The sequence below is a fragment of the Salmo salar genome, chromosome ssa06 (assembly GCF_905237065.1).
Source record: "Salmo salar chromosome ssa06, Ssal_v3.1, whole genome shotgun sequence".
Classification (NCBI taxonomy): domain Eukaryota; kingdom Metazoa; phylum Chordata; class Actinopteri; order Salmoniformes; family Salmonidae; genus Salmo; species Salmo salar.
This window is the reverse complement of record NC_059447.1, coordinates 70,698,156-70,715,531: the sequence shown is the minus strand read 5'-3', so window position 1 is coordinate 70,715,531 and position 17,376 is coordinate 70,698,156. Positions and strand designations below refer to the sequence as shown.

Genomic DNA, 17,376 nt, shown 5'->3' with positions numbered 1-17,376 from the left:
CAATAGTCAAGCCTGCTTATAATAAAAGCATGGATGAGTCTCTCTGTATCAGCCTGAGAGAGAAATGGCCACACCTTGGCAATGTTCCTCAGGTGGTAAAAAGCTATTTTGGTCACATTCCTAATGTGTGATTTGAAATGGAGTTCAGAATCTAAAATAACACCTAGGTTTTTTTCCTGGTGTTTTATCTTTATTGCCTGTGAATTAAAATGTGCGGCTCGATTCTCTCTCTGTGCTTTGGCTCCAACAATAAGTACCTAAGGTCATGTCTTGATTTAGCTGGAGGAAGTTGTAGGCCATCCAAGTATTTAAATCACAAATACAGTCTAATAATTTATCAGTGGAGCTAAAATCCTCCGGTGACACAGAAATGTAAAGTTGTGTATCGTCTGCGTAGCAGTGAAAATCAATGCTGTGCTTTCTGATAACGTTGCCAGGGGGTAACATATATAAACTGAAAAGTGCCGGACCCAAAACAGAACCTTGTGGACAAGACACATGAAACAAGATGCATGAAAGTCAGAGAGATTGACACAGTCTTCCCTGGTAAGACAGTGACCCAGAAGAGTGAAAACGTTCCACTTCAACTAACAGAAGAATAAGTGGTGCTACAGTTTGTGACACAAAGCCTTCCAGTATGACATTTTTGACACATCAATGCACTATAAACCTGGAGTGTATCTTGTAGCTGTGACTTTGGCTGTGTGTGTGTGTGTGTGTGTGTGTGTGTGTGTGTGTGTGTGTGTGTGTGTGTGTGTGTGTGTGTGTGTGTGTGCGCGTGTGTGTCGAGCAGCAGAGCAGACAGTCTTATTGGCCCCTGCCCTGTGCTGATGAGGAGATATGAGAGGAAGATAACATCACAACACAGCAGAGAGGAGAGAAGGCTATTTCCAGTCTCTCCTCCCTTTCTCTTTTACTGTCACTCTCTATTTCTCTGCCTCTACCCCTCTTTTTTATATCAATCCCCCCTTCCTCTCCCATCCCAACTCCCCTGTCTCCTTCCCTCTGCCCCTCTCTCTCCCATCCCAACTCCCCTGTCTCCTTCCCTCTGTCCCTGTCTCTCTCTCCCATCCCAACTCCCCTGTCTCCATCCCTCTGTCCCTCTTGCTCCCATCCCAACTCCCGTCTCCTTCCATCTGTCCCTCTCTCTCCCATCCCAACTCCCCTGTCTCCTTCCATCTGTCCCTCTCTCTTCCATCCCAACTCCCGTCTCCTTCCCTGTCTCTCTCTCCCATCCCAACTCTCCTGTCTCCTTCCCTCTGTCCCTCTCTCTCCCATCCCAACTCCCGTCTCCTTCCCTGTCTCTCTCTCCCATCCCAACTCCCGTCTCCTTCCCTGTCTCTCTCTCCCATTCCAACTCCACTGTCTCCTTCCCTCTGCCCCTCTCTCTCCCATCCCAACTCTCCTGTCTCCTTCTATCGGTCCCTCTCTCTCCCATTCCAACTCCCCTGTCTCCTTCTATCGGTCCCTCTCTCTCCCATTCCAACTCCCCTGTCTCCTTCTATCGGTCCCTCTCTCTCCCATCCCAACTCCCCTGTCTCCTTCTATCGGTCCCTCTCTCTCCCATCCCAACTCTCCTGTCTTCTTCTATCGGTCCCTCTCTCTCCCATTCCAACTCCCCTGTCTCCTTCTATCGGTCCCTCTCTCTCCCATCCCAACTCCCCTGTCTCCTTCTATCGGTCCCTCTCTCTCCCATTCCAACTCCCCTGTCTCCTTCTATCGGTCCCTCTCTCTCCCATCCCAACTCCCCTGTCTCCTTCTATCGGTCCCTCTCTCTCCCATCCCAACTCCCCTGTCTCCTTCTATCGGTCCCTCTCTCTCCCATTCCAACTCCCCTGTCTCCTTCTATCGGTCCCTCTCTCTCCCATTCCAACTCCCCTGTCTCCTTCTATCGGTCCCTGTCTCTCTCTCCCATTCCAACTCCCCTGTCTCCTTCTATCGGTCCCTCTCTCTCCCATCCCAACTCCCCTGTCTCATTCCCTCTGTCCCTCTCTCTCCCATCCCAACTCCCGTCTCCTTCCCTGTCTCTCTCTCCCATACCAACTCCCCTGTCTCCTTCTATCGGTCCCTCTCTCTCCCATTCCAACTCCCCTGTCTCATTCCCTCTGTCCATCTCTCTCCCATCCCAACTCCCGTCTCCTTCCCTGTCTCTCTCTCCCATCCCAACTCTCCTGTCTCCTTCCCTCTGTCCCTCTATCTCCCATACCAACTCCACTGTCTCCTTCTATCGGTCCCTCTCTCTCTCTCCCATCCCAACTCCCCTGTCTCCTTCCCCTTCCCTCTCTCCCATCCCAACTCCACTGTCTCCTTCCCTGTCTCTCTCTCTCCCATACCAACTCCACTGTCTCCTTCCCTGTCTCTCTCTCCCATACCAACTCCACTGTCTCCTTCCCTGTCTCTCTCTCCCATTCCAACTCCACTGTCTCCTTCCCTGTCTCTCTCTCCCATACCAACTCCACTGTCTCCCTCTCCCATTCCAACTCCCGTCTCCTTCCCTGTCTCTCTCTCCCTTCCCAACTCCCCTGTCTCCTTCTATCGGTCCATCTCTCTCCCATCCCAACTCTCCTGTCTCCTTCTATCGGTCCCTCTCTCCCCCATCCCAACTCCCCTGTCTTCTTCTATCGGTCCCTCTCTCTCCCATTCCAACTCTCCTGTCTCCTTCTATCGGTCCCTCTCTCCCCCATCCCAACTCCCCTGTCTCCTTCTATCGGTCCCTCTCTCCCCCATCCCAACTCCCCTGTCTCCTTCTATCGGTCCCTCTCTCTCCCATCCCAACTCCCCTGTCTCCTTCTATCGGTCCCTCTCTCTCCCATCCCAACTCCCCTGTCTCCTTCCCTCTCTCTCTCTCCCATCCCAACTCCCCTGTCTCCTTCCCTCTCTCTCTCCCCCATCCCAACTCCCCTGTCTCCTTCCATCTGTCCCTCTCTCTCCCATCCCAACTCCCTTGTCTTCTTCTATCGGTCCCTCTCTCTCCCATCCCAACTCCCCTGTCTCCTTCTATCGGTCCCTCTCTCTCCCATCCCAACTCCCCTGTCTCCTTCTATCGGTCCCTCTCTCTCCCATCCCAACTCTCCTGTCTCCTTCTATCGGTCCCTCTCTCTCCCATCCCAACTCCCCTGCCTCCTTCCCTGTCTCTCTCTCCCATCCCAACTCCACTGTCTCCTTCACTGTCTCTCTCTCCCATTCCAACTCCACTGTCTCCTTCCCTGTCTCTCTCTCCCATACCAACTCCACTGTCTCCCTCTCCCATTCCAACTCCCGTCTCCTTCCCTGTCTCTCTCTCCCATTCCAACTCTCCTGTCTCCTTCTATCGGTCCCTCTCTCTCCCTTCCCAACTCCCCTGTCTCCTTCTATCGGTCCCTCTCTCTCCCATCCCAACTCCCCTGTCTCCTTCTATCGGTCCCTCTCTCTCCCATTCCAACTCTCCTGTCTCCTATCGGTCCCTCTCTCCCCCATCCCAACTCCCCTGTCTCCTTCTATCGGTCCCTCTCTCTCCCATTCCAACTCTCCTGTCTCCTTCTATCGGTCCCTCTCTCCCCCATCCCAACTCTCCTGTCTCCTTCTATCGGTCCCTCTCTCTCCCATACCAACTCTCCTGTCTCCTTCTATCGGTCCCTCTCTCTCCCATCCCAACTCCCCTGTCTCCTTCTATCGGTCCCTCTCTCTCCCATACCAACTCTCCTGTCTTCTTCTATCGGTCCCTCTCTCTCCCATCCCAACTCCCCTGTCTTCTTCTATCGGTCCCTCTCTCTCCCATACCAACTCTCCTGTCTTCTTCTATCGGTCCCTCTCTCTCCCATCCCAACTCTCCTGCCTCCTTCTATCGGTCCCTCTCTCTCCCATACCAACTCTCCTGTCTTCTTCTATCGGTCCCTCTCTCTCCCATCCCAACTCCCCTGTCTTCTTCTATCGGTCCCTCTCTCTCCCATACCAACTCCCCTGTCTTCTTCTATCGGTCCCTCTCTCTCCCATCCCAACTCTCCTGTCTTCTTCTATCGGTCCCTCTCTCTCCCATACCAACTCTCCTGTCTCCTTCTATCGGTCCCTCTCTCTCCCATACCAACTCTCCTGTCTTCTTCTATCGGTCCCTCTCTCTCCCATACCAACTCCACTGTCTTCTTCCATCGGTCCCTCTCTCTCCCATCCCAACTCCCCTGTCTTCTTCTATCGGTCCCTCTCTCTCCCATCCCAACTCCCCTGTCTTCTTCTATCGGTCCCTCTCTCTCCCATACCAACTCTCCTGCCTCCTTCTATCGGTCCCTCTCTCTCCCATACCAACTCTCCTGTCTCCTTCTATCGGTCCCTCTCTCTCCCATACCAACTCTCCTGTCTTCTTCTATCGGTCCCTCTCTCTCCCATACCAACTCTCCTGTCTTCTTCTATCGGTCCCTCTCTCTCCCATACCAACTCCCCTGTCTCCTTCTATCGGTCCCTCTCTCTCCCATACCAACTCCCCTGTCTCCTTCTATCGGTCCCTCTCTCCCCCATCCCAACTCCACTGTCTCCTTCTATCGGTCCCTCTCTCTCCCATACCAACTCTCCTGTCTTCTTCTATCGGTCCCTCTCTCTCCCATCCCAACTCCACTGTCTCCTTCTATCGGTCCCTCTCTCTCCCATCCCAACTCTCCTGCCTCCTTCTATCGGTCCCTCTCTCTCCCATACCAACTCTCCTGTCTTCTTCTATCGGTCCCTCTCTCTCCCATCCCAACTCCACTGTCTCCTTCTATCGGTCCCTCTCTCTCCCATCCCAACTCTCCTGCCTCCTTCTATCGGTCCCTCTCTCTCCCATCCCAACTCTCCTGTCTTCTTCTATCGGTCCCTCTCTCTCCCATCCCAACTCTCCTGTCTCCTTCTATCGGTCCCTCTCTCTCCCATCCCAACTCCCCTGTCTTCTTCTATCGGTCCCTCTCTCTCCCATCCCAACTCTCCTGCCTCCTTCTATCGGTCCCTCTCTCTCCCATCCCAACTCTCCTGTCTTCTTCTATCGGTCCCTCTCTCTCCCATCCCAACTCTCCTGTCTCCTTCTATCGGTCCCTCTCTCTCCCATCCCAACTCTCCTGTCTTCTTCTATCGGTCCCTCTCTCTCCCATCCCAACTCTCCTGTCTTCTTCTATCGGTCCCTCTCTCTCCCATCCCAACTCCCCTGTCTTCTTCTATTGGTCCCTCTCTCTCCCATACCAACTCCCCTGTCTCCTTCTATCGGTCCCTCTCTCTCCCATCCCAACTCTCCTGTCTTCTTCTATCGGTCCCTCTCTCTCCCATCCCAACTCTCCTGTCTCCTTCTATCGGTCCCTCTCTCTCCCATCCCAACTCTCCTGTCTCCTTCTATCGGTCCCTCTCTCTCCCATCCCAACTCTCCTGTCCTCTTCTATCGGTCCCTCTCTCTCCCATCCCAACTCCACTGCCTCCTTCTATCGGTCCCTCTCTCTCCCATACCAACTCTCCTGTCTTCTTCTATCGGTCCCTCTCTCTCCCATCCCAACTCCACTGTCTCCTTCTATCGGTCCCTCTCTCTCCCATCCCAACTCTCCTGCCTCCTTCTATCGGTCCCTCTCTCTCCCATCCCAACTCTCCTGTCTTCTTCTATCGGTCCCTCTCTCTCCCATCCCAACTCTCCTGCCTCCTTCTATCGGTCCCTCTCTCTCCCATCCCAACTCTCCTGTCTTCTTCTATCGGTCCCTCTCTCTCCCATCCCAACTCTCCTGTCTTCTTCTATCGGTCCCTTTCTCTCCCATACCAACTCTCCTGTCTTCTTCTATCGGTCCCTCTCTCTCCCATACCAACTCTCCTGTCTTCTTCTATCGGTCCCTCTCTCTCCCATCCCAACTCCCCTGTCTTCTTCTATCGGTCCCTCTCTCTCCCATCCCAACTCCCCTGTCTCCTTCTATCGGTCCCTCTCTCCCCCATCCCAACTCCACTGTCTCCTTCTATCGGTCCCTCTCTCTCCCATACCAACTCTCCTGTCTTCTTCTATCGGTCCCTCTCTCTCCCATCCCAACTCCACTGTCTCCTTCTATCGGTCCCTCTCTCTCCCATCCCAACTCTCCTGCCTCCTTCTATCGGTCCCTCTCTCTCCCATACCAACTCTCCTGTCTCCTTCTATCGGTCCCTCTCTCTCCCATACCAACTCTCCTGTCTTCTTCTATCGGTCCCTCTCTCTCCCATCCCAACTCCCCTGTCTTCTTCTATCGGTCCCTCTCTCTCCCATACCAACTCCCCTGTCTTCTTCTATCGGTCCCTCTCTCTCCCATCCCAACTCTCCTGTCTTCTTCTATCGGTCCCTCTCTCTCCCATCCCAACTCTCCTGTCTCCTTCTATCGGTCCCTCTCTCTCCCATCCCAACTCTCCTGTCTTCTTCTATCGGTCCCTCTCTCTCCCATACCAACTCTCCTGTCTTCTTCTATCGGTCCCTCTCTCTCCCATACCAACTCTCCTGTCTCCTTCTATCGGTCCCTCTCTCTCCCATACCAACTCCACTGTCTCCTTCCCTGTCTCTCTCTCTCTACTTAATTCCCACATCCCTTTCTTTTGGTCCAATATCCTTTTTCCTACTGTACTGTCTCCTCAAAGTATTCTAATGTATCTCTTTCTCATCTCACCCTCCCTTTTCCCCTCTCCTTCTGTATGTCTTTCTACCTCTCTACCTCCCACTCCTCCTCTCTCCCACCCCCTCTCTGCTACTATAAATGACAGCCTGTTCTCAGACCTCACTAAAGAACCAGCTAAATGCCATTAAACTGCTTGGCTTTGCGCTGCCTTCAGCTCTGCCTCAGCCCCTCCGAGGTTACAAACAATCTGAATTTGTCGTGCTGCTGAGTCATGTGGTTTTTCTCATGTGGAATGAAAAAGAGAGAAGAAAAGAGGTCTGTGTTTGCTGTTTTAAACTGCTGCCTTTTGAGCCTCATTTGGTTTACGAGCCCACAAGGGAGCGTGCAGACGGTTCAAGTAGGAGTCAGTGTGACTTGAAGCATTAAAATGCTAACTCTGGAATACATGTGACAGAACTCGATGGGAGTTTTTGCAATGCAGTTTCTCCTCACATTGTTTATGCCGTATTGGAGGTGTTAGGGTCGACATCTGGAAGGCATCTTCATCCAAACTGAGGCTACTTCTCTACCTACTCTGGCCTCAAAGGCAGAAAAACTGTAAGACATGAAACTTGAGAATTGGCTTCGCTAAGTAAAACAAAATGAAAGCCAACCAACACAGTGAAGGACTTTACAGTTATTCAGCCCATTCCAGATAGATATGAACTCCTAACCACTACAAGAGGCTTTCTAAAGTTAAATAAGGAGAATTAAGGAGAAATAAACAGTCAATGATAAGTAACTATTCACAGAAATTCAAAGTCAGAAAGTCTCTCTCTGTTCTTTCTCTCTCACTCTGAGTCTCTCGCTCCGTTTCTCTCTCTTTGTTTCTTTCTCTCTCCCTCTCCCTCTGTTTCTCTCTCTGAGGGAGATAACGTTGTGGCGACGCAGCAGTCCATTTCATTTTCCTTTACAACCTGCCCATCCAGGTAAATGGTGCTAATCGATCACACAGACAGTATGATTAAACTAGCTTAGCGTAGCCACTCTGATGATAGTAGCTTTAACTTTGGCTCAGTGATTGCATTAGCTAGCTTACCATAGGCAGTGTAAATATGTTAGCTTGGCTTAGCCTCTTGACTGACACTAATATTAGCAAAACGAGGACAACACTCTTAAAACCAAGCCTCCACAAACAGTGAGTTGATGAAACCCTTCTAAACGAGTAAATAACAGACAAACACTCCTAATCACTCCTTCTTTGTCTTATTTTCTTATTTTTCCGCTTTAATTATATATTCCCATAATCCTAAGTCCTTTTTAAATATGCAACATATTGTGGTGGCTTCTCCCCACACTGAAAAGACAAAGACAACTGTTGCACGGAGATAAAAGTACAGAGAGAGAGTGATTAAAAATGGCTACAAGTGCTCTCTTCTCCTTTTCTCTCTCTCTCTCCTTGATCAGCTGAATCAGTGGGCCGCTAACACAGGCCTTTTATTGGATCAGTCAATGTGTGATTAATAAAAACTATTATGGCCATATCAGAAACAAAAACACAGACAATCCATACACATACTGGAGGAGAAGGGCACTTTCAGGCAACGCTCATCTCCGGAATAACAAAATGTCTTCCTTTCCCCCTTTCATTTGTTTACATGGTGATATAAGGATAGATACTCTCCAATAATGAGATGAGTTTCCAGCTCTCTACCTCTCTTCACTCCCTACTGAGTCATGCGCTCTTCATCACAATCTCTCTCCACCTCCTCCTCTGCTCATTTGCCTGTCTCGCCATCAAATTCATCCTTCTCTCGATCTCTCCCTCTCTGCCAGCTCTCTTTCATTTCATCACTCTTCTCTGTCTCCTTGATTTCTGGGACTGTCATTTCATCATCACTTTCTTCCTCTCCCTCGCGCTCTGCTGCAGCCCTCCTATATCTTCCTCTTGATTCATTTAGGTGGCTAAGCTTACCTTCTTTCTTTCCTTTCAGAAACCGTACCTTCCTCAGCCTCACATCAGACCTCCCATTTCTATATACCCATGCAAATATGTATGTATTTCTCCCCTCATCCAGACAGTCCAGTTAGTGTGCGTGTGTGTAATGGACTGTGACGTGTTCAAAGGGCCGGTGCTTTGTACTGATCTGCCCCAGGTCGCTCTCTCAGGCTCTACGGGAACTCAAAGCCAATCTAGTAAGAAAGACCTGAAGTCAAAATGAAAAGTGATCCTTTTCACTTTCAACTACTTCATTCTATTAACCACTATGTCTGTGAGAGCCCCACAGCCTGAAAGAGACAGAGAGAGGGAGAGGGAGAGAGAGAAGGGGAGATGAGAGAAAGAAAGAGAGAGAAATAAGGGGAGAGAAGGGGAGAGAGAGACAGAGAGAGAAAGAGAGAGAGAGAGAGAGAGAGAGAGAGACAGAGAGAGACAGAGAAAGAGGGGGAGAGAGAGTTGTGTGTGTAAAAGTCAGAGAGAAACAGAGTAAGAAAGAGGAGATGGCAGAGAGAGAACGAGGGAGAATAAGATAGAGATGGAGAAATATTGAATATTGTGCCTTTTTGAGCCGTGCCATGTTTTCTAAAGACTGTCTGACCAAGCTATCGTCCTCTCTACTCTGTCATCACCATTCACTGTAACCATACCCTGTCCCATAATAAAACAGGCAAACACACACACACACACACACACCATCACATAGTTACACAGCCATGGAAATGTGTGTGTACTCTCCAGGCATTTGTGTGAATGAAATAATAGCCTTCTGAACGAAATGGAGAAAAAGGCCAGAGAAACACATTACTATGTCAACAGCAGCAACGCCAGCAGCTGCAGACAAACAGCCAGGCTTAACCCTGACCAGAGGCTGAATCACAACTAGGGAGGGTAATTATGTATAGTAACCACATCGCTAAATACTAAAGAACCACTACCTTTGTTTCGTTTACCATATTGTAGTGGTTATAGTTGTGGTTTTGTTTATAATGGAGGGTGTCATTTTGGCTACAGGGGTTGTGTCTATGGTCGTACTGACTGTGGTACTGACAGTGCAGAGGTGGTATTCATCATGGTACTGACAGTGCAGAGGTGGTATTCATCATGGTACTGACAGTGCAGAGGTGGTATTCATCATGGTACTGACAGTGCAGAGGTGGTATTCATCATGGTACTGACAGTGCAGAGGTGGTATTCATCATGGTACTGACAGTGCAGAGGTGGTATTCATCATGGTACTGACAGTGCAGAGGTGGTATTCATCATGGTACTGACAGTGCAGAGGTGGTATTCATCATGGTACTGACAGTGCAGAGGTGGTATTCATCATGGTACTGACAGTGCAGAGGTGGTATTCATCATGGTACTGACAGTGCAGAGGTGGTATTCATCATGGTACTGACAGTGCAGAGGTGGTATTCATCATTGTACTGACAGTGCAGAGGTGGTATTCATCATGGTACTGACAGTGCAGAGGTGGTATTCATCATGGTACTGACAGTGCAGAGGTGGTATTCATCATGGTACTGACAGTGCAGAGGTGGTATTCATCATGGTACTGACAGTGCAGAGGTGGTATTCATCATGGTACTGACAGTGCAGTAATCAAATTGACCATTGTTATGGTACTGACCGTGCAGTGGTTGTGCTGCTGCAGCAGGGTGGGGACATCTCCTCCTATGGGCATCTGTTTGGCCAGGTCCTCATCCTTCAGACAGATCCACCTCCACAGCTCCTCCAGCAGGCTCTGCAGACGACTCCAACGCTCCGCACTCGCCTCCAGGTGAGCCCTGGAAACACATGATCATTACATAGTAACATTACAGTTACAACCAGGGTTGGGTCATATCATAGTAACATTACGGTTACAACCAGGGTTGGGTCATTACATAGTAACATTACAGTTACAACCAGGGTTGGGTCATATCATAGTAACATTACGGTTACAACCAGGGTTGGGTCATTACATAGTAACATTACAGTTACAACCAGGGTTGGGTCATTACATAGTAACATTACGGTTACAACCAGGGTTGGGTCATATCATAGTAACATTACGGTTACAACCAGGGTTGGGTCATTACATAGTAACATTACGGTTACAACCAGGGTTGGGTCATTACATAGTAACATTACAGTTACAACCAGGGTTGGGTCATTACATAGTAACATTATGGTTACAACCAGGGTTGGGTCATTACATAGTAACATTACGGTTACAACCAGGGTTGGGTCATATCATAGTAACATTATGGTTACAACCTGGGTTGGGTCATTACATAGTAACATTACAGTTACAACCAGGGTTGGGTCATATCATAGTAACATTACGGTTACAACCAGGGTTGGGTCATATCATAGTAACATTACAGTTACAACCAGGGTTGGGTCATTACATAGTAACATTACGGTTACAACCAGGGTTGGGTCATATCATAGTAACATTACAGTTACAACCAGGGTTGGGTCATATCATAGTAACATTACGGTTACAACCAGGGTTGGGTCATATCATAGTAACATTACAGTTACAACCAGGGTTGGGTCATTACATAGTAACATTACAGTTACAACCAGGGTTGGGTCATATCATAGTAACATTACGGTTACAACCAGGGTTGGGTCATTACATAGTAACATTACGGTTACAACCTGGGTTGGGTCATTACATAGTAACATTACGGTTACAACCTGGGTTGGGTCATTACATAGTAACATTACGGTTACAACCAGGGTTGGGTCATTATATAGTATCATTACAGTTACAACCAGGGTTGGGTCATTACATAGTAACATTACGGTTACGACCAGGGTTGGGTCATATCATAGTAACATTACGGTTACAACCAGGGTTGGGTCATTATATAGTAACATTACAGTTACAACCAGGGTTGGGTCATTACATAGTAACATTACAGTTACAACCAGGGTTGGGTTATTACATAGTAACATTACAGTTACAACCAGGGTTGGGTCATTACATAGTAACATTACAGTTACAACCAGGGTTGGGTCATTACATAGTAACATTACGGTTACAACCAGGGTTGGTCATATCATAGTATCATTATGGTTACAACCAGGGTTGGGTCATATCATAGTAACATTACGGTTACAACCAGGGTTGGGTCATTACATAGTAACATTACAGTTACAACCAGGGTTGAGTCATATCATAGTAACATTACGGTTACAACCAGGGTTGGGTCATATCATAGTAACATTACGGTTACAACCAGGGTTGAGTCATATCATAGTAACATTACGGTTACAACCAGGGTTGAGTCATATCATAGAAACATTACGGTTACAACCAGGGTTGGGTCATATCATAGTAACATTACGGTTACAACCAGGGTTGGGTCATTACATAGTAACATTACAGTTACAACCAGGGTTGGGTCATATCATAGTAACATTACGGTTACAACCAGGGTTGGGTCATATCATAGTAACATTACGGTTACAACCAGGGTTGGGTCATAACATAGTAACATTACGGTTACAACCAGGGTTGAGTCATATCATAGTAACATTACGGTTACAACCAGGGTTGAGTCATATCATAGTAACATTACGGTTACAGCCAGGGTTGGGTTACATGTAATCTGATCAAAAACACGGTAACTGTAATCAGTTATGTAACCAGGAAAAATATCAGATTACAGATTGTTTAGAAAAACTAGATGATTGCTTATTGAATTGCGAAAAAATACATTATGGCACCTTTCTGTTTTCTCAATGACATTCAATTCAGCATTGAAAATGCTGTTCCACCTGAGTGAGTTTGACCACAAGTCAGAGACCACTGTGATGACACACCAAAGTGTTTAATGGATCATTTTTGTCTTCTTCTAATGCCTCTTAAAGGTAAAGCAATCCAAAAGTAACTGAAAGTAATCAGATTACGTTACTGATTTGGGGTAATCCAAAAGTTACATTACTGATTACAATGTTGGACAGGTAACTAGTAACTGTAACAGATTACATTTAGAAGGTAATCTACTGAACCCTGGTTACAATACGGTTAAAATAATGTCTACAATACAGTTATGACATGGTTGAAACATGTTACAAGATGGTTATGACATGGTTGAAACATGTTACAAGATGGTTATGACATGGTTGAAACATGGTTACAAGATGTTATGACATGGTTAAAACATGGTTACAAGATGGTTATGACATGGTTAAAACATGGTTACAAGATGGTTATGACATGGTTAAAACATGGTTACAAGATGGTTATGACATGGTTAAAACATGGTTACAAGATGGTTATGACATGGTTAAAGCAGTTTCAAACATGACCATGATCGGGTCCATCACCATGTAAGCAGAAGGTTCCAGGTGGATACTAGGACAGAATAACATGGTTAGACTGGCGAGGTTGGGGTGGGCGTGTCAACCATTACAACTGGACATATTTCAAAGTGTCCAACATCTGGAAGCATTAAGACGAGGAAACAAGAGACTGAATGTTACACTGAGAGTTTCCTTCTCTGTAGGGCAGCCAAAACCAATTCTACAGGAGTGTGTGTGTGTGTGTCTGTGTGTGTGTGTGTGTGGTTATACAGCATAATGTGTATTATTATTCAGTGTGTGTGTCTGTGAGTGTGTGTGTGTGTGTGTGTGTGTGTGTGTGTGTGTGTGTGTGTGTGTGTGTGTGTGTGTGTGTGTGTGTGTGCGCGCATCAACGTGTGTGGTTATACAGTATAATGTGTATTATTATTCAGTGTGTGTCTGTGAGTGTGTGTGTGAGTGTGTTCTTAAATGCTTTGTTTTGACATTCTGAACATGATGTACAGCCGCACAGTCCCATAGCAGCTACTCTAATTATACATGTCCAGTAATTAAGACATAATGGACCTTAAATAATACACACACTGCAGCACCCGCCCACCCACCCTGATAACAGCTCAGCTTTAACCCTCTCCCATAGGGCTACACTGAGTACATGGTGTTGCAGTGTTTCTAACTAGTTTCATCTCTTCACCACAACCCTGTCTTCCGCTTCACCACAACCCTCTCTTCCGCTTCACCACAACCCTCTCTTCCTCACCACAACCCTCTCTTCTTACCACAACCCTCTCTTCCTCACCACAACCCTCTCTTCTTACCACAACCCTCTCTTCTTACCACAACCCTCTCTTCCTCACCACAACTCTTTTTCATGCACATAAATATTACACAACAAACCAGTCAGCATGGTTATGACATACACTCCCTTGCATATCTAAATGGGAATGATTATTGATTGTAATGCATTAGTCATGGTCAAATATAAATAAGAGAGTGTAGACCAGCACTGCAGTAGGTCCAGTGGATGCTTTAAAGTAACTGTCCAGTGTTTCCAGATTTCTTTGTAATATGACCTATAATTAATTACAATATGAGTCAAATAGTTTTTCCTTCCCAAAAATGGCAATGAACTATGTTTTAAATCAGCTTTTCTGTGTTGGAAACCCCAACCGCAGAATGATATGTCCACATACCGGTCAATATTAATGCGAGTAGCCCACTGACTGGCCAGCTCATTCTCCTCAGGAGGATGACATCATCCTCTATGAGGAAATAGCAAGCATTGTCTTAAACGGTCCGTTTATGCTTTGGCCACAAATACGAGTATACGACGGGGCAACAACATTATTTGGGAATGAAAAAGTGAGATTTTCACTGGACAGTTATTTTAAAAGGAAAATACCACTCAAAAACGATCTTCTGGTATTTGTTTCATTAGTCCACTGTTGACACAATGTTTTGCATGTCAATAAACAAGTTGTCAAGATATAGAACTTTCAAAATACAGAAAGTGAATTTACAGAAAGTTTCAGTGAATGATTAAGATATGAAAGTCTTGGACTGCACTTTTTTCCTTTAGAGAGGTTGAGTATCTGTGTTCTGTAATGTAACAGTACAGTCTGTGCTTGGGAGCCTTTTTACTGTTTGTTGGAAGAATGTTGCAGTGCTGACCGTATTTAGACTTCTACATTCTACAGGTTTACGGTGCTGATCTAAAGGCATTATTTTACAGTACTGACTCACCCTATGTTATTATTAGTATGTTAGAGTACTGACCATACAGTGCATTCGACCCCTTCCCTTTTCCCACATTTTGTAACGTTACAGCCTTATTGATTATTTATAAAAAATGGCAAATTTATAAAAAGTTAAAAACATAAATAACTTATTTACATAAGTATTCAGACCCTTTACTATGACTCTCGAAATTGAGGCTTCTACAACTTGTTTGGAGTCCACCTGGGGTAAATTCAATTGATTGGACATGATTTGGAAAGGCACACACCTGTCTATATAAGAACCCACAGTTGACAGTGGATGTCAGAGCAAAAACCAAGCCATGAGGTCGAAGGAATTGTCCGTAGAGCTCAGAGACAGGATTGTGTCGAGGCACAGATCTGGGGAAGGGTCCCAAAACATTTCTGCAGCACTGAAGCATCCCCATCGAACACAGTGGCCTCCATCATTCTTAAATTGAAGTTTGGAACCACCAAGACTCTTCCTAGAGCTGGCTTCCCGGCCAAACTGAGCAATCGGGGGAGAAGGGCCTTGATCAGGGAGGTAACCAACCCTACAGTCACTCTGACAGAACTCTAGTTTCTCTGTTGAGATGGGAGATTCTTCCAGAAGGACAACCAAGCCACTCCTCAGTAAAAGGCACATGACAGAACACTTGGAGTTTGCCAAAAGGCACCTAAAGGACTCTCAGAATATGAGAAACAAGATTCTCTGATCTGATGAAACCAAGATTGAACTCTTTGGCCTGAATGCCAAGCATCATGTCTGGAGGAAACCTGGCACCATTCCTACAGTGAAGCGTGGTGTTGGCAGCATCATGCTGTGGGGATGTTTTTCAGCGGCAGGGACTGGGAGACTAGTCAGGACCGAGGGAAAGATGAACGGAGCAAAGTACAGAGAGATCCTTGATGAAAACCTGCTCCAAAGCGCTCAGGACCTCAGACTGGAGCAAAGGTTCACCTTCCAACAGGACAATGACCCTAAGCACACTGCCAAGACAACACAGAAGTGGCTTCAGGACAAGTATCTGAATGACCTTGAGTGGCCCAGCGAGAGACTGGACTTGAACCCGATCGAACATCCCTGGAGACCTGAAAATAGCTGTGCAGCAACGCTCCCCATCCAACCTGACAAAGCTTGAGAGGATCTGCAGAGAAGAATGAGAGAAACTCCACAAATACAGGTGTGCCAAGCTTGTAACGTCATACCCAAGAAGACTCAAGGCTGTAATCGCTGCCAAAGGTGCTTCAACAAAGTACTGAATAAAGGGTCTGAATATACTTACTGTATGTAAATGTGATGTTTCTGTTTTAATTTGTTATAAATTTGCCAACATTTCTAAAAACCTGTTTTTGTTTTGTCATTATGGGGTATTGGGTGTAGATTGATGAGTGGAAAAAACCAATTCAATCAATTTTAGAATAAGGCTGTAACATAACAAAACTTGGAAAACGTTAAGGGGTCTGAATACTTTCCGAATGCACTGTGTTAGCAGAGATTTGTTGTTTAGTGTTATGGTACTGAATGAATGTTGTCAGTATATTATACAGTAGTACTGACTGAATGTTGTCAGTATATTATACAGTAGTACTGACCGAATGTTGTCAGTATATTATACAGTAGTACTGACTGAATGTTGTCAGTATATTATACAGTAGTACTGACCGAATGTTGTCAGTATATTATACAGTAGTACAGACTGAACGTTGTCAGTATATTATACAGTAGTACTGAATGAATGTTGTCAGTATATTATACAGTAGTACTGACCGAATGTTGTCAGTATATTATACAGTAGTACTGACTGAATGTTGTCAGTATATTATACAGTAGTACTGACTGAATGTTGTCAGTATATTATACAGTAGTACAGACTGAACGTTGTCAGTATATTATACAGTAGTACAGTCTGAATGTTGTCAGTATATTATACAGTAGTACTGACTGAATGTTGTTAGTTTATTATACAGTAGTACTGACTGAATGTTGTTAGTATATTATACAGTAGTACTGACCGAATGTTGTCAGTATATTATACAGTAGTACTGACCGTATGTTGTCAGTATATTATGCAGTAGTACTGACCGAATGTTGTCAGTATATTATACAGTAGTATTGACCGTATGTTGTCAGTATATTATACAGTAGTACTGACTGAATGTTGTCAGTATATTATACAGTAGTACTGACCGTATGTTGTCAGTATATTATACAGTAGTACTGACTGAATGTTGTCAGTATATTATACAGTAGTACAGACTGAATGTTGTCAGTATATTATACAGTAGTACTGACTGAATGTTGTCAGTATATTATACAGTAGTACTGACTGAATGTTGTCAGTATATTATACAGTAGTACAGACTGAATGTTGTCAGCATATTATACAGTAGTACAGACTGAATGTTGTCAGTATATTATACAGTAGTACAGACTGAATGTTGTCAGTATATTATACAGTAGTACAGACTGAATGTTGTCAGTATATTATACAGTAGTACAGACTGAATGTTGTCAGTATATTATACAGTAGTACAGACTGAATGTTGTCAGCATATTATACAGTAGTACAGACTGAATGTTGTCAGTATATTATACAGTAGTACAGACTGAATGTTGTCAGTATATTATACAGTAGTACAGACTGAATGTTGTCAGTATATTATACAGTAGTACAGACTGAATGTTGTCAGTATATTATACAGTAGTACTGACTGTTGTCAGTATATTATACAGTAGTACAGACTGAACGTTGTCAGTATATTATACAGTAGTACTGAATGAATGTTGTCAGTATATTATACAGTAGTACTG

General features: G+C 45.6%; 1 protein-coding gene across 1 annotated transcript in view; it reads right to left on the bottom strand.

Annotated features, from left to right (window-relative positions):
• Positions 1 to 17,376, bottom strand: part of utrn (utrophin) — a 278,656-nt gene that overhangs the window by 76,473 nt on the left and 184,807 nt on the right. Inside the window, 1 exon segment of the mRNA XM_014205596.2 lies at positions 10,157 to 10,313. Coding sequence (XP_014061071.1) covers positions 10,157 to 10,313 — 157 coding nt within the window.